Source organism: Anas acuta, chromosome 20 (genome assembly GCF_963932015.1).
Source record: "Anas acuta chromosome 20, bAnaAcu1.1, whole genome shotgun sequence".
In the NCBI taxonomy this organism is placed as follows: Eukaryota; Metazoa; Chordata; class Aves; order Anseriformes; family Anatidae; genus Anas; species Anas acuta.
This window is the reverse complement of record NC_088998.1, coordinates 6,608,882-6,628,999: the sequence shown is the minus strand read 5'-3', so window position 1 is coordinate 6,628,999 and position 20,118 is coordinate 6,608,882. Positions and strand designations below refer to the sequence as shown.

General features: G+C 55.9%; 1 protein-coding gene and 1 long non-coding RNA gene across 4 annotated transcripts in view; one reads left to right on the top strand and one right to left on the bottom strand.

The window, feature by feature from the left end:
* Nucleotides 1-15,647, top strand: part of LOC137842501 (uncharacterized) — a 22,246-nt gene extending 6,599 nt beyond the window's left edge. Inside the window, exon 3 of one of the 2 annotated variants that reach the window (XR_011089084.1) lies at nt 14,539-15,647. This is a non-coding gene — a long non-coding RNA (uncharacterized lncRNA). Of the gene's footprint in view, nt 1-7,137; nt 7,396-14,538 lie in introns of those variants that run through there. The other variant, XR_011089085.1, reaches the window with a different exon arrangement.
* Nucleotides 13,486-20,118, bottom strand: MYMK (myomaker, myoblast fusion factor). 2 transcript variants are annotated; one of them, XM_068656564.1, is made up of 5 exons: nt 19,958-20,118; nt 17,545-17,659; nt 15,533-15,681; nt 15,057-15,173; nt 13,486-14,137 (listed from the first exon to the last, which is right to left on the bottom strand). In XM_068656564.1, exons 1-5 carry the CDS (start codon nt 20,090-20,092, stop codon nt 13,943-13,945), a joined length of 711 nt encoding a protein of 236 aa, XP_068512665.1. In that variant the 5' UTR covers nt 20,093-20,118; the 3' UTR covers nt 13,486-13,942. The 2 variants fall into 2 exon arrangements, with proteins under 2 accessions (XP_068512665.1, XP_068512666.1); XM_068656565.1 differs by having other exon boundaries at nt 13,486-14,089.

Below are 20,118 nucleotides of genomic sequence, written 5' to 3'. Positions count from 1 at the left end.
CGGCTGGCGCTTGTTTTTATTTTATGTTTCTTTTTCAGCGGCGGTTGAATTGAAAATTAAGATGTGCTGGGACCTAATCCCAAATAAAAACGCCAGCGTGCTCCCTGCGGGGCCTTTGGGTTAACCTCCGAGGCGGGCAGCGTGCGGCCCCGCGTGCGCCTCGGCCCCCGGGACACCATCCCCGTGGCGGGGCCGAGGAAAAGCAGCTCCCTGAGCTGCCAGAGAGCTTTCCACCTGTGTCAGGGTGGGGATTGCACATAAGCGATTTGCCAGGCAGGCACCTTGGCCCTGAGGTTTCCTTATTTCCTACTTTTTTTTTTTATTTAATTTTTTTTTTGACTCTCCTGGATTTGGGACTTTGGGGATTTTCCTATGGGCTGATGTGGCACGGGGAATTGCTGTCCTTCGTTTGGCTGCCAGCAGCCCATCCTGGGGGTCTGGGGACTGTGCACCATGGCAGTCGAAGGGATTCCTACGGACAGGGGACAGGGGATGGCTGTGCCCTCGAAGCAGGGGAATAAAGAGCTTTTTATAAGCCTGTTTTTGCAGGAACCTTTTAACCCATTTATCCTTCAGTCAGAAAATCTTGTTGATGAAATCTGGAGTGAAAGCAGAGATCTGAAGACACGTTTCTGCTCTGCTGGCCGTCTGTTACCAGGATAATCTCGTTACGGCCACCTGCTCGGCCTTGAGTGGATCTTGAATATTCCTGGGCAGATATTCACCCATTTTATTGGCATAACAGCACTCTGCCCCGAAAATCCTGGCGTGCCCTCCAGTGCCCTGTGGATGCTTTATCATTCAAGGTCATTGGAAGCAACACAAATGACTTTCAACAAAAGTAGCTTTGAGTTTTTGATGACCGAGATGCGTCAGGATTTTATTTGGGGCCTTTGGGCCAAGCCCCGTGTGCACTGAAACATCTTCACCTCCGAGGCTTGGGGAGGTCAGTGGGTAGGGGTGGCTCGGGGGCTCCCGAAATTCATTTCCTCTGGGAAAGCCTCCTAAGACACCTACACGCCCTGAATGCATGCCATGTGAGCCAGGCCTTGCAAGAGACAGAGAAATTTGGGCAAGAGAGGGAGCAGGGTCCGTACAGGAGAGGGCCGGGAGGTGCAGCCCTGCTACTGGGGCCGTGCGTTTTGGGGAGCCCTCGGTGCCCTGCCCGCCCCGCAGGAGCTCATGTGAAACGCATTAAAAGTGTAAGGAAAGGGAGCACGACGGTTGGGAATCATTTTGTTTGGGTTTCTGAAACATGCGCATGAAAACACTGTGTGGTTTTCTGACAAATTTGAAACAGTGCTATTCAATTCACTCCAGCATTGCTACTGTTGATCTAGCAGACTGTAAAGCATTTATTGGAGTTGCTTGAGGCGAACTTAAGCATCTGTGGAATAACAAGTCCAGGAAGTAATTGCATCCACAAGGAAAATATTTTTATGTATAATTCAGTGACCCATTTTATAAACATTGCGGTTCCACCTTGGACTTTTTTTTCCTTTTTTTTTTTCTTTTTTTTTTTTTCTTTTCACCCGCAGCCTCTGCTATCCAAGTGTCTGAGGTTAGGGAAGTATGCGGGATCAGGTTTGGTGGCTCGCCTTTGGGGCGGAGGTAGGAGGAAAACCCCGGGGTGCCCGGCCGTGCTGCGGGGCGGTGGGGGCGCAGCGCCGACTGCTCCCGCAGAGCTTGGCAGGCGAGGGGGAATTGTTTCGGGGTGAGGGCTCTGCTTTATTCCTTAAAGCCGGCTCGAGGGGAAGCTGAGTCACTTACAGCCTGTGTGGCATCGCGCTTGGGTGGTGTTGGGTGTCACTCGTGCCCAGGACGGGGGTTGTGCCCCACGCACCCGTGTCTCCAGCACCGATGGTGAGGCCATCGCGCAGGGCTCGGCTCTGATGGGAAATGGGGATTTTTAGGAAGGGCTGGACCTGCCCTGCGGGGCTGTCTGCTGGAGGATGAGCCAAGCCCCGCTGCGGTGGCTGATGAAAGCGTTATATTGATGCTTTCCTTTGAATTATTTTTCTTTGGGTGAGGGGAAGTGGGCTAAAAACAAAAAGGCTACCAACCGCACCTCTGAGGAGCCGGGTTCCTCCTAGAAATGCTTTTAGCAGCCGAAAACCATGTAAGATTTTCTCAATCTCACAATGTCCATTTTGGGGGTCTTCATTTCTTCATTTCCATGCGATGTGGAGGCTTCTCCCCATGCCCTCTCCTCAAAGCAGGGGCTGTTTTGCTCACATGAAGCCTTGGTTATCTGGTGGTCCCCCTCCTCTGTGCCACCGAACCCCCAGTACTGGGATGGACCCCATATACCCAGCAGGGTCCAGGATGGCCCCACCATACCCAGCTCTAACCTCTCTAAGCCAGGCAGCCCCTAAAACCGAGGGGCAAAGCCCGAGCTCTGGGTGCCAGGCGGGGGCTCCCCCCCTTTTTCCCGGTGTTTTTGTCCCCCTGCCACGCTCCCTGTGCCGTCCCCTGCCCCGCAGCCTGGCCCCATTCCAGGGCGGGAGGACAAAACAAAACAAAGCCGGCCTGGGAGTAAATATTATCTGGATATAAAGGAACGCTATGTTTCTTTGTATGGGTCTAGAATTTCTGCCTTTTAACAGCTAACCTTGACTCAGCCAATATCCACAACATGCAGCCCTGGCCAAAATATGCTGGGCCTTAAAGTACCACAACAGCTGTTTTTCTTGCTAAAATATGACATTAAATTTTTTGGACGGCTGGATGCTTCCTTGATGAAAGTGGAATAAGGGGCTATTTTTCCTCCCTCTCCTCCTCTTTCTCCCCCCATCCCATCATTCCTCTTCCTCCTCCCGTGCCCTGGTGGGGCTGGAGCCCCCCAAAACCCCCAACCCTGGCTGCGAGGTGAGGGTGGGAGGCTGCTGGTTTTTAATGCCCCCCCTCTTGCTCTTGGATCCCTCCCAACGCCCGGCAGGGCCCCGGCCAGCAGCGGCTGCAGCCCTGACATCTTGTTTTGCTGGTGGCTCGTGGGATTTCGGAAATGTTCCGCCCTCAAAACGGGGGCACCAGCGGGAGGCCGGGGCTGCGGCGATGCTCCCAGCGCTTGCCCAAGGGGACCATGCGGTGTCCCTGGTGTCAGCGGTTCCCCCGGTGGCTTTTGTGCTTTGGACACCCCATCTGTGCAAATGAGGAGGTTTTGGGGGTTTTTCAAGAGCTGGGGTGTGGTGTGGGAGCCCCGGGGCTGCATCCAGCCCTGTGAACCGACGGAGGTCCCTCTCCCCAGCCCAACCCCAGTTTGGAGAAATCTCAGCCAGCTTTGGGCAGGATTTGGCCCCTCTTCGCCCTGCGCTGCCCACAAGGAGCTCAGCCTCGGGCTGGGTTTCCTGGCGGTGGCACCACCTCGGTGTCACCCAGCGGGATTACAGCTGCTGGGTGTGGATGCGGTGTGTTGGGGGCAGGACAGGCGCCTTTCTGGGCAGCGTACTCCTCCACGGGGGCTTTTCTTGGATAAAACGTGGTGGGCAGAGGGTGCTGCTTGGTGCTAGGGTGAAGGAGCCACTGCTGTGGGTCTGGAAACACGAAAACAGCTGCAGCAGGAGCAGGGGCGATGCTGCAGTGGCTGAGCAGCGTTGGTCCATGGCACCCAGGTGTGGGGGCAGTCATGGAGGGGGGAATATCAGTTCCTTTGTCCAGCCTCTCCCCGTCTGCAACACTCCTCATGTGAGCTGTGGGCTTTGCCATTTGGAAAACCAAAGTCCCTTCCCTCCACCCCTCTTTCTCCCCCCTGCTTTTTTTTTCCCCTTTTTGTTAAAGATCAGCTTGATTTTTAATGGGAGACAGAAGAATTTTTAAAAGGGGGGAGATGGGAACCAAACCAGGACTGGGTTTTCATTGCCCAGAGCCTCCCGGGCGTGTTTATTTTGACTGGGGCCTGACATTTCGTGGGCCGAAAAACCAGGAGTGACGGAGAGGTGCCGCACGGCTGCGGGCAGCGATAGCATCGCAGCTGGGGGGCTCCAGCACTCCAGGTCTGGATCCCCAGCACTGTGCCACCCTTACCCACCACTCCCAGTCCCTCATTGTCACTGTGACACCTATTTACACCTATTTTACCTGCTGAGCTGCCGGGGACGGACCCCCCGAGCATCTCCCGTGTGCAGGCGACGGGGACGCGGCGCGGGTGTGCGTGACCGCGTGCGCCCGGCGCAGACACAGCGATATTTCTGTGTGTGTAATGTATGTGTTCCCCTTTCCCCGGACAGCTACCATGTGTTTGGAATTAGCGCCGCGGTTGCAGGGGGAGAAGGCAGCTGGGTTTCTCCGGAGCATTTCAGTGCTTAATCTCTGAAGAATGCAGAATGTCTGTCTGGATGCCCCGGCCAAGATCAACTCCGCGGCACGGGGAGGCCAATATAAACGTTCATGTTTTGTGTCACCGAGATTTCATTAGATGTTTTTTATGTAATTGCATAAGTCGAACTACTGTGATGAAAATGCCACAGCGAACAAATGAGATGAATTGTGAAACCTCTCCTTCGAGGAGACGCTGGCCTCCGCCGGACCGCGGGGATCCAGCTCCAGTCTCTTCCAAGGCGCGGATGACCTTTTGGGATAAAGAGGAGGCTGTTTGCCTGTCCTCCCCCCTTGCCCCTGATGTCAGGGCAGGCTCAGGCCGTGGCTGAGCAGGAGGTGTCCCTGTGCTAGGCTGGGGTCTTGGGGGGCTGCTGGTGCGTCTCCTGCGGGCGCTCATCCCTCCTTTTCCCAACCTGGGGGGAGGCAGAAAAAGCTCCCCCATTTCTTGGCTGTCCTATGTCCGAGCACCCTGCAGCCTCTGAATGATATCACCGGGCTCTTTGTGTCTGGCCTTAAACCTCCTCGAGAGGAAGGGAGAGCGAGCTGCTGGGCTCGGGGCTGCCTCTGAGCTGAGCCCAAATTTGCAGCGCCGCCGTGCGTGAACCCTGCCGCTGCCCACCCGCTGCCAACCAGAAGGACTTGGGTAACGTGCCTCTTCGAGGCCTGGCACATTTCCCCGATTATCCAGATTAATGCAAATTTAATGAGGCCTTAATCACTGCCTGCTGGGTTCAGACACAGACAGGCTGCCGGGGCCGGGAGCTCGGTGGGGCGGTGGGTGCCGGGACAGGACGGTGCCGCTCCTCCCTGGGGGCACGGTGACACCAGGGGACCCGGTGGCTCCCCGTCCAGCCTGGGCCTTGGTGGTGGCCTGGTGGCTCCGAGGGACACGAGGCCGGACCTGCAGTGACAGGCAGCAGCTTCTGCGAGACGGGCTGGAACGGTCGCCCTCGCCGCAGACACATCTGCTGGGCGGGAGGGCCTGGAATTTGGGATATTGTTTTTCTGGCGGGGAGCGGTGGGTGCCAAAAGCCTGATAAATTAATCACCTCGGACATGGGTCAGTCCAGCTTCTGGCGTGCGCAGGCTGGGCCCCCCGAGCCACTGAGCGGAGCCGGGGCCGCTGCGCTGCGGGAGCTCATCGTGAAGCGCTGGGGGTGGCGAGGCACGGGGAGGGGGCTTCGGCCGTGCCCCCACCTGCCCCTGCTGTGGCTGTTTGCAGAGCAGGGACCTTTGGACACTGTCCTGGGGCAGCTCCCTGTGGCTGGGCTCCGTCGTTCCCTGCCCAGGCTGCTGCGTGCCTGTGGCCCGTGGGAGATGGGGACGTGTTTGGGATCTGTGCAGCTCCTGGAGGATGGAGATGTGGGATGGAGATGTGCAGGGTGCAGCTGCTGGGGGCCGTGGGGAGCTCCTTGTGGTCGTTCAGCCCCATCCCTGTGATCAGGGGCTTGGGACTGGGTGTCCCAGCTCTGTGTGTGTCGGAGAGCGCAGAGCTGGGCTGGTGGGGGTGATGCTGGTGCAGCCCAAGGTGGGAGCTGTGCTCCCCCCACCACAACGGGCGGCATCGCGGACCCACCACGGTGCTGTTGGTTTGCAGGGATCTCTTCTGGCCGCTCTCCTTGCTCAAGGTCTGCACCTCTCCAGATTCCTATTTCCCTTGGGGAGAGGCTGGGTGCTGCAGGTTGGTGCCTGTGTTGCGTATCCCATCCCTGCAGGGTGGCATCCTCGACCCCTCTGGGGCTCAGAAGAGTCCCTGCTGCTGCTGGTGCTACCCAGAGGGGAGCAGAGCATCACTCGCCCACTGCTGGGGTTTCTGCACCAGCGGGGGACAAAGGGGATTTTTCTGCTTTTAACGAATCCACTGCCATGGATTCATTAAAATATTTTGATTAATTTACCTCCTCCGTGGTTTATTTACTCTCCCTTCTTGTTTGCTGCTTCCATTGCCACAAAGCACCAGCGTCCATCCCCTGCCTGCAGCAGCACTTGCATTACCTTTCCCAGCCTTTCTTGTGATGAAGCGGGGAGTAAAGCTTGGAGGAAAGATCCCGCTGGAGCCTTCAACACAGTTCAGGCTCTGCCTGTGTCTTGTGAAGGCGTTTACAGGAGCTGCATGGGGCTGGGGCGCGCCGCTCGGGACACCAGGAGCTGCTCGGGGCAGGAGGTGTTAAGACACAAGCCATGCGCCGTAATCTGTGTTTGGGATCTGAGCAGATCTTATCAGGATGATGCAAAAGCCACCCTCCATCCCTCCTGCCTTCTCGCCTTCCTCTCCTTCTCTCTCCTTTTTTCTTTTTTTTTTTTTTTTTTTTTTTTTGGTCCAGACATAATTAATGTAAACCAAATGCTTTGTGCACAGCTGCTGGCATCCTGAAACCATTTTGTGTGTGGTCTTTCCTTTAGCCCGGACAGAGATGGAGCAAAACTCTGAGCACTATCCCAGACCTGCCTAGGTAGAGAGCTTCGTCTCTTGCACAGGAGGCACCTTCGGTTCCTGCGTTTCCCCGGTGGGATGAGGTTGTGCGATGGCTGGTTGGGCTGGCTCAAATAAAACCACGGAGCTGCCCAGAAACTTCATCTCCCAGATCCAGCCAAACCTAAGCTGAACTTTTCTCGCTGGTTGGAGGAAATTTGCTTAACTGAAACCCCAAATGTCTGTCTTATTTTCGTGGCAGCCTCTGCGTGCCTCGGTTCCACTGGGGCGGGATGTGAACGTGCCAGCGCTGCTGCAGGGCGGATTTCCTCGTGCTGCCTCTGGCACCTCTGCACCCCTGCAGCAGGGAGACCTTGTGATGTATTTTATTTTTATTTTTTTTCCAGCCAAAGGGCCAATTTCTGATCACTGCTCTCACTCGGTGTTTCCACTGGATCTTTAAGGCTTGAGGTGTGAGGGAAAGAAGCAGCCTCCGGCCCTACCTGGTACGGTCCCAAAGGCTCTGCCTGGCTGTGCTGTGGCTGCACCCCCGGGCTTCTCTCTGCTGCGTCTCCAGATCTGAGGCTCCCCAGCCTTGTGCCTTGCTGCCAGCTCTGCCTGGTGCCTCCAGCACCATCCAGCCCCCCTCAGGTGGTGCTTTTCCCCTCCGTTTTTCCAACTGCATGAACTGAAGCGTGGTATCGGGGCTGTTCGGCACAAGAAATCATCTTTGAGGTCCGATCCTGTTCACTCACTGGTAGCACTGTGGGTGTGCTGAGAGAGGTGCAAAGTACCACAAAGGAGGGATGCTGTGCTTTGGCAGAAATCCCCTTTTGGTGCCAGATGCCTTGCTGAGGCGATCCCCCACCGCCAGTGCCGCCTCGCCCAGGGCCCTGCTCTGAGTCAGTGGCTGAGCATCTTGCAAACGTGTGAGCTAAATGGGAAGCATCTGAGGGCTGTGCCGTGGACGTGCTTTGGATTCCAGGGTGATTGGGATGCTGCAGATGCCTCTCAAGAAGGTGGGCTGGGTGGTGCTTAGAGGAACATGAGCTGCTGCGTGCAAGCTGCTCGGGTGCTGGAGGCAGGGAATAGGTCACCAGCGATCCCTCCCGCATTTCTGCTCCCAAATCCTCCCAGTGCTGAGGCTGGGACGTGAGGGGTGACAGCTCTTGAATATCTCTGTGCGGAGACTGGGGCACACCTTGAGGTGGCTCCTCCTGGGACAGCGCTGAGCCCAGGGCTGAGCAGTGAGCCCGTGTGCAGCGGGGCACTCGCGTTTGGGGGCAATATTTGTGATTTCCAGTTCCTTTCTTCCAACAAGGACACCAGTCAGGACAAAGCAGAAGGGTTTGCATTGAGGTGTTGGGCATTTCGACAAAAAAAAAAAAAAAAAAAAACACCAACAAACAAACACAAAGCAAGCTTGCACATGCATGTGTCCACACAATAGCTTGGTTAAAAAAAAAACTTTCTGTGGAAGAACAGTTTCCGTGGAAAACTTTCAAGCAGCCCATGGTGGGTGCCTGCAGGGGCTCAGGTATCCAGGAGGGGTGATTTCTGCTCTCAGTGTGTGATGGGGTGATGCTCAGAGGAGAGAGGAAGACCCCAAATATGCAGAGAAATGTCCCCCCAGCCCTCAGCACCCAGCCCTGTCTCTGCACAAGCAGGCTCGGGGCCGTGCGCCTGGGGAGCCCCAGCGAAACAATTCCCTCCGCAGGCTGCCCCGGGGCTCCCGAGTGATGACAATTTTAAATGAGTGAGAGGCTGAAAAATAGTGAGTGAGATTTTTTAGAAGGTCACCTTGGCCAAGGAGGCAAAAATTCTTCCTTGTGTGAGTGAGATGCTTTAGGAACTGCCTTAAAATTAATCCAAAACATGAGCCCGGCTCCAAATGAGTGGGACTTGGCAAGACGGCTGGACACATTATCTTTAAATATAGGCAGGCATCCCGGAGGGTTTCTGGTGGTTTTTCTGGTCACTTCTTATTCTTCCGTCTCCCCCTCCGCTCCCCCCTCCTTGCATAATTCTGTCTATTTTAATGCTTGGTTCCACATTTCGGGCAGTCATCTGTTTATGGCTGCGAAGCCTCCCCAAACCGGGCAGGGTTGCGACACCGCGGGCGCTGTCGCCTTGGGGTGGGTTTGCTTGCAGCGGCTTTTTTCTGCGGGAAGAAGAAACCCCCCCTTTTACCACCAAAGCAGGGAGGCAGCAGCCAAGCTGTTGGACACGTCTGGACGTATAAAGACACATCTGTCTTTAATACTTCCCTCTGAAGGCCAGGTCCGGCCAGAGCCACGACAAGCCCGCGCTCCGTGCGTGTGCACGCGCTCGGGAAGGGCCTTGGCAGTGCGGCGGTGCTCGAACGGTTAGAGCCACATGTTCTAGCAAGCGCAGCTTCCTATTGACTTGTTAAACATTTGCTATTTATCAGATTTTGCTTTTAAACTGTCTGTAACAGTCTGGGAGAACTTGTGTCAAAATCCCTTCCAGATGTGGAGGTGCTACCCGATACTGTGGTTATAACCTGGGCCCTCGCTCCCGCTCAGTTCCGATTAGCTCCACTACTGTGAAAATGAAAATGCAAATAAAGGGAACGAGAGGGAGAAGAGGCGCGTGTAAAGCTTCCCCCCAGACCTTCCCTTTTGCGGGCAGAACGGACCCTTCCTTCATAATGAGATCATGACTTTTATCACTAAACATTTGCTTTGCTGGAAAAATGCAGGTAACCGGGGGAGAGCAGCCACCCAGCCCTGCCTGTGCACGAGGCTGTTTTTAAGGCAGCATCGACTTTTTTTTTTCTTTTTTCCTTTTTTTTCCCCCGTTTAAATAATGCTTCTCCGGGTCTGGGGCTTCCAGACACATCAGCTCTTTTTATGAGCATCAGATGATGTGTACAGTTGGAAACCCGGCCGGTTCCCTCGCGTTTGGAGCACATGGATCAGATAAAGACGATCAGTTAAGCGCTTATTGAAAGGCTGTTGCGAGCCCGGGCCCTTTTTTTAGCAGCACATGCTCCGCAGACATGCTGCCCTGTCAGTCTGCAGGAGAAGCTCTGGGGCCACGAGATATTCCCAGATTAAAACAGCTCCTCTCGCTCCTTGGTATCTGTCAGATCGTATAAGGCCCGAGCCAGCTCCCATTGTAGCGAGGGAGGGTTTTTCCACTGACTTTAAGAGGCGCTGGACCGGGGCCATCCTCTCTGTAATGCAGATCCGGGAGTGTGCGTGATGCTCTGCATGATGACAGAATTTCTGGGAGATTGGCCTAAACCAAAACCTTGGACCGCCGCTCCCTGGGACCGCTCTGCTGCAGGAGCAGGGAGGCTCGAGGCACCGGACCTGGGTTTGGAGCGAGCTTCTTGCAGCTGCGAGAGCGTCGTGGCAGGAGCCAGGCGAGCCCTGCTGCTCCCCGCCTGCCCCTCCAAGGGCCGAGGGGCTCGGATTTGGGATTTGGGGCTGTGCCCACAGCCCACGTCCATCCCCAGCTCTGCTTGGTGGGCCGGACACCTGCGGGTGTGCGAGGGGCTCGTGGCCAGGGTCTTCCCTTCCAGGATGTTGAGTTTCGAGGTGGGGTGTCCTGGGACTGGCACCCCCTTGCTGAGCCACGTGTTACATCTGCTCTAACTCTGTCGTGTGCTGCTGCAGAGAGGGGTTATTCCTGCAGAGCCATAGCGAATCCCACCCTGCTCCTCCTGGGTGCACCCTGAGGCTCCTGCAGCACAGCAGACCTGCTTTGTGCTCCGCAAGGAAATGTTCATTGGGGCTGGGAGATACTGGGTGGGTCTGGATGGGGTTTGTGGTTGCTCCACTTCCCTTTTTTCCAGGCTGATGGATGGGCCTGGTCTCATATAGGGCATCTGCGCCGTGTCCCAGGGCCACAGAGCCCTGGTGCTGTGTAGGACATTGGTGGTGGCTCCCCTTTGCCCCTGCAGACCTGGTTTACCCCCGAGCTGTGCCCTGTTACGGGGCGCAGACATCTCCTGGATGTCAGAACTGTGGAGGGAGCCCAGGGTAAGAACTCTCCTGGGCTCCCCGCAGTGCTCCTGGCTCTACCTGCACAAAAAATCATCGCTCTCAACCTCCCAGGGAAATCAGATTCCTGTTCCTGGATGGGGCAGGACTTCTCTGGAGGTCCCGGTGGATGCCTCTCCTGGGGCTTTCCATCACCGCCACCCAGGAGCTGCGTGCGCTCAGGCTGGAGCCGCGCTGCTTCTGGAGAGGAGCAGCATCACCGTGGCCCGGCGATGGCTATGAAGCTAGATGGCTGTTAGCATGGCTAGAAGATGGAGCCAGGACCCCGTTAACCCAGCAGGTCTGGGTGGGGTGGCTCAAAACGGGAACGTGCACGGAGAAGCGGCAGGGAGAGGGTGAGCGGCGCGTGGAAAAAGCCGAAAGCCGCCCTGCAAAATCACATGGTGATAAGGCGTTTTCTGGAGTGCCCCATGCAGCTGGCAGCAGAACCCAAGCTTTTATGTTTCGGTCTGGCCAGTTTTTCACTTTATGCAGCCAAAGGGATCTGGATAAGGTTTGCCTGGAAGATTAGCTGGCACTGAGCCCCACTAGACATCTCTGGAAGCCTCCCCTCGAGCAGCAGCGGGTCCTAACTCCCCTCTCGCCCCAGCCCCGTGGCAGGCGAGCTCAGGGCAGCGGGTGTCACCTGGGGGGGACAGGGACACTTCAACCATAGGCGCTGAAAGGGGCTTCAAGGGGCCAGCCCCGAACCCTCCTGCAGGTTGGTGCCCACCTCTCCCTCACGGGAAGGCGCTCTGCCTCGGCGCTGGTAGCAGATGCCGCTGCTCCGGAGCGGAAAGCCCAGTCCCTCCCCTCTCATTCCTTTTTTTTTTTTTTCCTTTTTTCCTTTCTTTCCTCCTCCCCCCCTTCATGCCGATGCTAAAAAAGCCCGGGCGGTTTCGGCTCCGTGAAACCCAAATGCCTTTTGCAGCATCAAGCTCGGATCCCATAAGTAATATCCCAGTGTTCGAGAATAAGACAGTATATGAAGTAGACGGGGAGCTATAAAGACGCTTTAAAAGGGGCAATAAAAGTTTTGGGTTTCATATCGTCTTACCAAAGAAGAGAATAACAGAGAAGCAGGAAATTTCAGTAGCAGACATGACAAAGGTCACAGCACTCAGACTGCACCTTAGACGAAAACACCTACTCTTATGAAAACAGCAAGAATTTTTGGCAGGGGCTCAAGAGCTCTTACAGGCAAAGCTCTCGGCAGCGCTAAAAGGTTACAAGAGACTGTTTTGTCTACGTTGCTGTAAATGTTTATAATATTTCCCTGCATTTGTACTGCATGGGATATCCTGCCCGGGCGATAGCGAGCTCAGCCCCTGCAGCCACCTCCTGGGTGCGGGGTGCCCGCTCCCACCTGGCTGCACCCATGGGTGCTGCCCCGGGGCTGATCCCATGGCAGAGCCGGCTGCGATTCTGCTCCTAGGATGGGTGCTGGTCCTGTCCCGGGTGTGGAGGGATGGGTGCTTTGCAGAGTGGGAGCAGAGCCTGGGGGCAGCAGCAGGGAGAGGGGGGAAAAGAAATGCTGTTCTTTTTTTTGCGTGCAATACCCCAATACCATTTTGGGGTATTTTTTTTTTCTTTTATTTTATTTTGGAGTAACACCTGAATATGCGGCAGGTGGGAGCAGGAGCTTTCATTTACTCAGCTGGACCTCAGCAACGTGCCCTCCTGGTTTGCGTGGGTTTGCCAGCCTTGTTTCTGCTCATGTTCAGGCCCCGTAACGCGTTGCATTTACGCTGGGCAGGTGTGAGCCTCTCCCGTGCCCATGAAAGCTGGCACAGCCAGGCTTGCCATAGGGAATATTCATATCACCACCTCCCTGGAGGGACCAAACTCACAAAATGACTCGGGGAGGCCGGGTGCCTCTGGTCTGTGGCTGCAGCAAGTGGTAAAGGGCGTGCACAGGCAGCCAGGTGAGGATTTGAACGTGGGGTAGCGCACCCCAGCCTGGCGTGCTCAGGGACGCAGAGACTTGCTCAGCAAGCAATGTGGAAAGCGTTCCCTTCATTCCCTCGCAGCACCTTGCAAATTTTCCTAGGGGCTGGCTGCTCACACACACCGGGGCTGGGTTGGTTTTGGTGCCTGGTGAGCCCCCTAGGACCCCCTCGCTAGCGCTGCCCCCGTGCGCAGCCGTGCTGGCCGTGCCACCGCAGCGCCAGCTCGCCAGTGACTCCTGGATGCTCGGGGCTTCGTGATTCATTTGTATTTTTGTTGGAAACTCGTTCGGCTTTGGTTGTTGCCCCATCGCAGGAAGTGGCTCTGATGAATGACTGGGGTGGATTTCTCTTCCAGAGGAGCCCAGGCTTAATGTGGGCTTTCTGTGGACATCACTGTATATCAATACCGCTCTAATTGTCCATGACATATAGTCCTGGCGTTTTTCCCAGACAGTCTAAATAAATCATACACTTCTGCTATAGTAAATAGTCTGTTATAGGAGATGTTAGAGGCTTACAGCCCTCCCCCACCAGCTCCAGGAGCTTCGTTGCTGTGCCTCTCGTTTTCCACGTGCTTTCTGGACTAACGCGGCTCGCTGCGAGCACACCTGCTGCCTGCGCCACCCCAGCAGGTTGGCGGGGACAAAGTGACTGATGCTGCAGCCACCTCTGGGCCAGGGAAGGTGGTGGCTGTGCTCTGGGGCTGTTACCTGCCCTTGCCTCTGCTGGGACAAGCAGCAGCAGAGCTGGAAAGGTTTTTGCACCACTTAGGGAAAGCTGGTATTGCACGCATGCAAAGAGTCTTTGCTGATAAGTATTATTTACATCGAGAGAGTGCATAAATAAAATAGGAAATATCTCACAAAAATACAGGCTCTGGTCCCCAGGCATTACAAACAGAGCCTTGTGCGCTCAGGCTGGGCAAACCTGCATTAGGGGACGTCTCGGGTCCTCCTGGGCCAGCACGGGGGACAGGAGGTGACGTGGCTGAGAGCACACGGAGGAACACCAAGGTCCCCAGCACCTGCTGCTGGGCCACAGGACAGGAGCACATCCCTAGCAAGGGCTCCTCCAGGGAGAAATATGGGAATTTAGCAAAATGGAAATGCATAAGGTGTTGTGATGGTGGAAAGATGAAGCCCAGGGTGTGCATAGAGCTGGTGGGAGAAGGTCCCCAGGAGAGCACAGCAGGCAGCACCTTGCTCGTGGTCACAGCCCTCCAGTGCCCAGGTGGAGAGGCAGGAGCCAGGGGCTCAGACACAGCAGCAGAGCGTGGAGCAGTCCAGCCTGGCAGGGGTGCCAGCACCCCCGGCCTTCTTGTTCTCCTTGGGCAGCAGCAGCACGAAGGCCATGGCCAGGGCACAGTGGTAGAAGCTGTGCACGTAGGTGTAGTCCCACTCCTGCAACGGGAGAGCGTTAGTGAGAGCTGCTGGGCTTGGTGGTGGGTGCTGCAAGTAGGCAAAGGGAAAGGAATAGAGAAAAATATATTCCTGAGCCTTCTGCCTCTTTTTGCTGTCAGAGAAGAAAGGATTTCCAGCCTTAGAAAAAAGGCAAAGTGGATTTAACACATTCTAATTTGCACGTTTCCCAATTCATGAATGAAGTGTTTCATTACCCTGCAAAGGATGAGGCCGGGAGGCTGGGAGGGGACGACGGGGCGCGGTGGGGGGGACAGACTTTCTGCTAAGTGACATTTTTATGTTCTGCTAGAATTTGCAATTACTAAATGCTTTGAAAAATAATCCTTGGGGACGACGGCGAGGTTGTATCTCGTGGCTCCCAATGCACGGAGCAACCGTAACGGCAGGGCTAGAGCGCAGGGGGGTCACCACCTTCCCCCCCTCTCCAGGACAGACAGACCCCCTTATGCAGGACAGGAGGACTGGCCAGCGGCAAGAGCAAAAGGTTAAATGTGGGATCGAGTGCCCTGGGGAGCCCACGGAGTCTTTTCCTTGGCGTGAGCAAGGTTTGGATCTGGCCATGCCCGGGTCGTATCCAGTCCCTGCGGCAGATACGCGAGATGTCCTCAAGTCACCCGTGCCCCAGGTCCAAAAGTGACCACTCCTGCTCGACAAAAGCACTTCAAGGACCACATATGGCAGAAGGAAAAGTGGCTGGTGTCCTTATAACCGACTTACAGGGAAAAAGAGGGGAAAAAAAACCACTGCTCTATGCAGACCGCAGTGCCTGGAGCAGGGTCTGGGATGGGCACGAGGATCAAGGGGTCCTGCAGAGCCCCACACACAAACCCGAGCTGACGTTTGTCTGAGGCTGGATGCAGACCTGAGGCTCAAAGGGGGACCTCCTGGCTTGGTAATGCCCACTGCACCTTGCAAAGTCAGTGGGATTTGGTGTGCAAACAATTACCTCAAAGAAGAACCTCAGCATCAGCGCTAGCGCCCCGAAGCAGAAGCCAGGACCGATCTGCTGGGTGTAGACGCTCTTGTCTGGATACAGCCCCTTCTTCTCCTTCATCTTTTGTAGCTGGAGGCACAGACAGAGCACACCAAAGAGCTTCAGCTGGCTGCTCTACACCCAGATCCCGTGAATAAAACCCCGTGAAGCCTGCAGCCCGCTCCCAGGGCTGTCTGGGGCGAGCCCTCTGCCTGCCTGCTGCTTTGGCTTCTCCTGCATCACTCCACAGTGCTGGTTTCTTGACATTCAACCCAAAAAACAGCTAAGGACATGCATTCCCTTGCAAACCCAATGTCTGCCTCAGGACTGGAAGAGCAGAGCCCCGTTTAATCCCCTTGCTGGAGGAGCTGGACCTTGGGAAGAAACCTCTTGAGGGCAGGGAAAGCACCAGCACCCCGCAGAGCCCCCCGGTGCCCTTCCTGACGTACCCACTTCACAGTGATCGCCAGGACGGCGGTCCCGATGGGTCCCGAGTAGACGCCGTAGCCCCAGCGGTCGTGGTAAATCCTCACGGCGATGGTGAGCACGCCGAACATGATGAAGGTCGACCTCTTCGGCTCGTCGAACTCAGCCAGGGCTGCGGGGCACAGAGCACAGGGAGCTTGGGCTCGCCCATCTCCGCTCCTCCTGTTGTGGGGCAAGCAGCTCGGGGCTCTGCTGCACCCCCAGACCTCACTGGGGTCTGCTCCGGGGTCCCCAGGGATGGATCCGGGCTCGATTTTCCCTTCTTACATCTCTCAGCTGGGGAAACTGAGGCAGGTAGGGGGCAAAGTGAGCTGGGCCTGGGTATCTGAGTGGTGTCACCAGGAGCTGCTCCGTGTTGTGACAGTGTGTGACAGGGCTTGGGGGTGGCAGCTGGGGATACCTGGGGACACCTGGGGACACCAAGTGGCTCTGGACTAGGCAGAGCCTGCTCTCTGGTCCCGGCACCCTGAAGCTGGCTGCACGAAGGAGGCATTGAGGCCGTGCTTGGAGGAGCTGAACCTCTGGGGGCAGCTCAGAGCAGAGCCCACCCCCAGTCACAGCTGCTGCCGGTGGGAGAGACGCATCCAGCTCTGCCCAAATCGCTCCCCAAACCTTCCAGGCTGACCTCCGGCAGAGCCTGCTGCCTCCTGGACTGAAAATTCAGGGCCAAACACAAGGGTGCTTGCAGCCGTGCTCGGCTCCTGGGCTCGTTCCTGCTTCCCCAGCCCTCCCAAATTTGCCGGCTGCGGTGGGGACGGGGCTCCGGGCTGACGGGCGACGCCGGCACCTGCCTGGGCTTTGCAAGCTGGAAGTCGCCAGTGCAAGTGAATTATTAGAGGCTTTTGTTTAGCACAGAATGGGGTAATAACTGATAAAAGTTATGGATCCCAGTGGGCTCCATGCTTTTCCAGCTCGCACAGCTGTGTTATGGCTGTCCTGGATTTGCATTCCGGGAAGCGTGCCCGAGGGTCTGCGTCCGCACATGTGCGCTCGGGCTTTACAAGCCACAGCGAGAGGCTTCCCTGGGCTTCAGTCACCACACCTTCCATGTCCTTGGATCGTGTTTTTATAGGGAGTTTGGCTAAGGGATAATGTCCGCATTTTAATCTCTGTTGTTTCCCTGCGGGTCAATATTTTAAACATCTTAGTCCGGGGTTTTTTATTTTTTTGGTGAGGGTTTGAATGCAGTAATGAAGCAATCAAGTCGAATTTCGCTGCAAGGAGCCAGAGCGTCTGGACCGGCTCTGACCTACCCTGACACGGCCGTTATCTGCTTAAAAATGTCCTCTGGGGATGGTTCCCGTCCTTGCCCTTTCTGACCGAGCACGGAGGTGCCGTGGGTGATGCCATGGGGACACTGCTACGTCCCCAGGACCTGGAGGGGATGGGGGGGTCCTGGTTGCTTTTGGTGGCCTCGGTTTGTTGAGGAAAGCAAGGAGGCTCATCCTGCCCCTCACCTACTCTGTCAGAAATGCTCCTGTCCTTTCCTCAAACTTGCAACAAGATTGGGAAATAACAGGTTTGAAGGCTTCATCCTTCTCTAGTTCTTTCATTTTGTTTCAGTGGCAAATGAGGACCAAAAGGGGAAAAACGGAGAACGGGACAAGGAAAACTGAATCATGTCAGAGTCGGGATTTTTCATGAAAGCAAGTGAAATATCTTTCTGCCTTTTCTAATCAGATCTAATATTTCCTGTCAGCCCAGACCTGATAAACCGGGGAGATATGCTTGTTTTGGCTAAATCACCCGGGTTTGCTTGCTACCGAGGGAAGTGGCAGGCCCTGCACTTCTTAATGCTCCCCGTCAGGATGGGATGTCCCTCGGGAAGCGGGCCTTCAGCAGACAAACTGATGGGCCTGGCACGGGGAAAATGAGGAGAAATGGGTGATTTTCTGACCCATGATACCCAGCACGCACTGGCGATGCCCTCAGCCCCCCCCTGCAGATGCCGGGTGCTGCAGGGACCCCTGCTTACCCATCAGGGACACCCAGATGGACAGAGCTGTCCCGTAGATGCTGAAATACTCCAGGATATCGTAGCGCATGAAGCACAGCACTGATAAGCCGGGGCCATCACATGCGTGGTAAATCTATAAAAAAATAGAAGGCGTTAGAAAGCTAGCTGCTTGCCCACAGACCAGGAAGATAAAATAAAACACGTCTGCTCTTATTGGTTGCTTTGAAACGGTCCTCGTGTGGCTGCTAAAATGATGGCACTGAGCAGTCTCAAATCCACCAGGGTCGCCGACATGCAGTAATGAATCTATGTGAGAGATATCGTCCTGCTCCATCACAAATTACCTGAGAATCAGCTTTCTTCTGTCCTATTACAAGTTACCTGTGCCAGAATTTGGGGTTTGCAGACCGAGCTGCTCTGCCTGAGACCCAGACCATGCAGGACGGTCCTTCCTCCAGCAGCAGGAGGGGCGCTGAGGGTTTTCGTTCTAATTGCGAAAGATTCTTGTAAAAGACTTCCAAATGAGCTTCCCGATGAAATGTGTCTGGATGCCAGGTCACCGTCCGGGCTAATTGGGGTTTATGTGGCCGGAGTCTGAACAACGGGGAATTCACGGGGTGCATCCCCTGCAAACCCACCGGTCCCTGGCCGTTGGATGCTGCTGCCCGATGGCTCTTCCATGGGGATACTTGCAAAAAGACATTGTCATGCAACACAGATGCAGACCAAGCCAAGAGAAATTTTCCAGTGCGATCAAAGGAATGCTCCTGCCTGGCGCTCGCCTTTTCCTCCCAGCTCCCGGCCCCGCTCGTTTCCTACTGGTAGCACCAGCCCTGCCCTTTCTGAAGAAGTCCCTGCACCGCTTGGCAAGGTGCCCCTGGTACAATCCCCGCTGTCATGCCCCGCCGGGGATGCTGATCTTATTTACAATGGGAATGGCTGCGAATCCTTTGGCTCGCCGTGGTCTCTAGAAACAATTGCACCGGGGCCATCGCTCCACTCTCTGCTCGAGGTTGGGTTCAGGGAGCCTGGAGATGGGGGAGAAAGGCTGGAGGACAAAGAGCGTGTTTCTGGCCGGCGTCACAGCACTTGTCGGGGATGGACGCGTGCTTCCCCTGCAACTCGGGGAGGGGGATGCTGTAAAAAGGGTGACAGCAGCAGCTGCAGCCCCCCTGTCCCCCGGCCGGGCAGCAGCTGCCTCCCCTTCCCCAGGCGCAGAGATTTCGCCTCCTCAGGCTCCTCGTTGAGGACCTGTCCCGCCTCCCCTCGCCCTGCTGCCAACTTTCCGATTGACTTCTCGGGGAGGTGGAGCAGACGCGAGCCCAGCGCAAAATGAAATCGTAGCTGTCTGGCTTCCCTGGGGAGCTGGGAGGGGGGGGGGGGGGCAGCGAGGAGGGGGCTCGGCCGGGACGGTTTTATTAACTACTGTAGTTTTTATGGAACTGGCAGAAATTTTCCCCCTGCATTGTGCTTTAGGTGGAGGCGTAAAGAGTGGATCCTCAGGAATAGTGGTTCAGAGCGTGGCTGCTGTGGAGGAGCTTTTGCCTGCCTGCTCCCTGCCTCAGTTTCTCCGTGTCCAGGCAAGGGACGCAATGAGCCTCCGAAAATGCCTTGAGGGCAGTGCTGGGCAGAGGCGAACGCGATGCTAATTGTCCTGCTGGGCTATTTTCCTTCCTGTTCTTTGATTGCTGCCGTGGTGGCAATCAGGGACCTTCTGCAGCAGAGATGCTGCTTTGGGTGCTCAGCCCATGTGAGTACGAGGCACATAGCAGTGCCACGAAGCGCCTTGCTGCTGGGAGCAGAGCAGGAATTGCTTGGTATGCTTACGGCCGTGGGACTTTCTCCACTTGTAATTCCCTTGATGAGGGAGGCAGGTGGGATCTGGGTCTTTCCGGAACTTTCAAACCTTTCTGCCAGGTCAGAGGGTAAAAATTTTTTTTTTCTTTTTTTTTTTTTTTTTTTTTTTTTTTTTTTTTTTCTGGATAGCTCAGCAGCAAGTTTTTAGCCTTGCCTGTCCTAGTGCAGAAAATCCCCGGCTCCAGCATTGCTCACACCATTTAGCAATTGCAAAATCGAGACTCTGACTACGTGCTTTCAGCTAAAAATGACAGAGCCGTAGCAAGATACTCTGCATTCAATTTAAACCCCAAATCCATCATGGGCATTTACCAGCTATACAAGAGAGAAAACCAGCTCCAGAGCACCGCGATGAACCCAGACTCTCTGCTAACCTCACCACCACGAACACCACCAACCCTGCACGAGGACACCCCCAGCACACCCCAACTGGGGAACACCCCGCTCAGCACCACGCAGGGTGGGAGATAACCAGCAGTGGATGTCCCAGGGGTCACCCCATGCCTCTAGGAGACCCCTCAACCCTTCCCAGCAGGGTCCTGATGCGGGGGGAAGGAAACCCGGGGTCCCTTACCGCCACGAAGAACATGGTGAAGAAGTAGACCATGGCTTCCATGTGGAAGCGCCGCTTGGCCGCGATGCTGATGGTGGGGAGGAAGACCAAGGTGCTGATGGTGGGCAGGAGGAGCTTGGCCACCAGCGAGCCCATGGGTGCCTCGGGGACCAGCAGCTCCC

What these genes read in the sequence shown, in the direction of transcription:
- MYMK (XM_068656564.1), bottom strand. Translation starts at nt 20,092, where the DNA reads ATGGGCTCGCTGGTGGCCAAGCTCCTCCTGCCCACCATCAGCACCTTG. An exon ending in TCACCATGTTCTTCGTGGCG is followed by an intron (nt 17,660 to 19,957) that starts GTAAGGGACCCC and finishes ATTTTTTTATAG; the next exon opens with ATTTACCACGCATGTGATGG. An exon ending in TGCTGAGGTTCTTCTTTGAG is followed by an intron (nt 14,138 to 15,056) that starts GTAATTGTTTGC and finishes GCCTACTTGCAG; the next exon opens with CACCCACCACCAAGCCCAGC.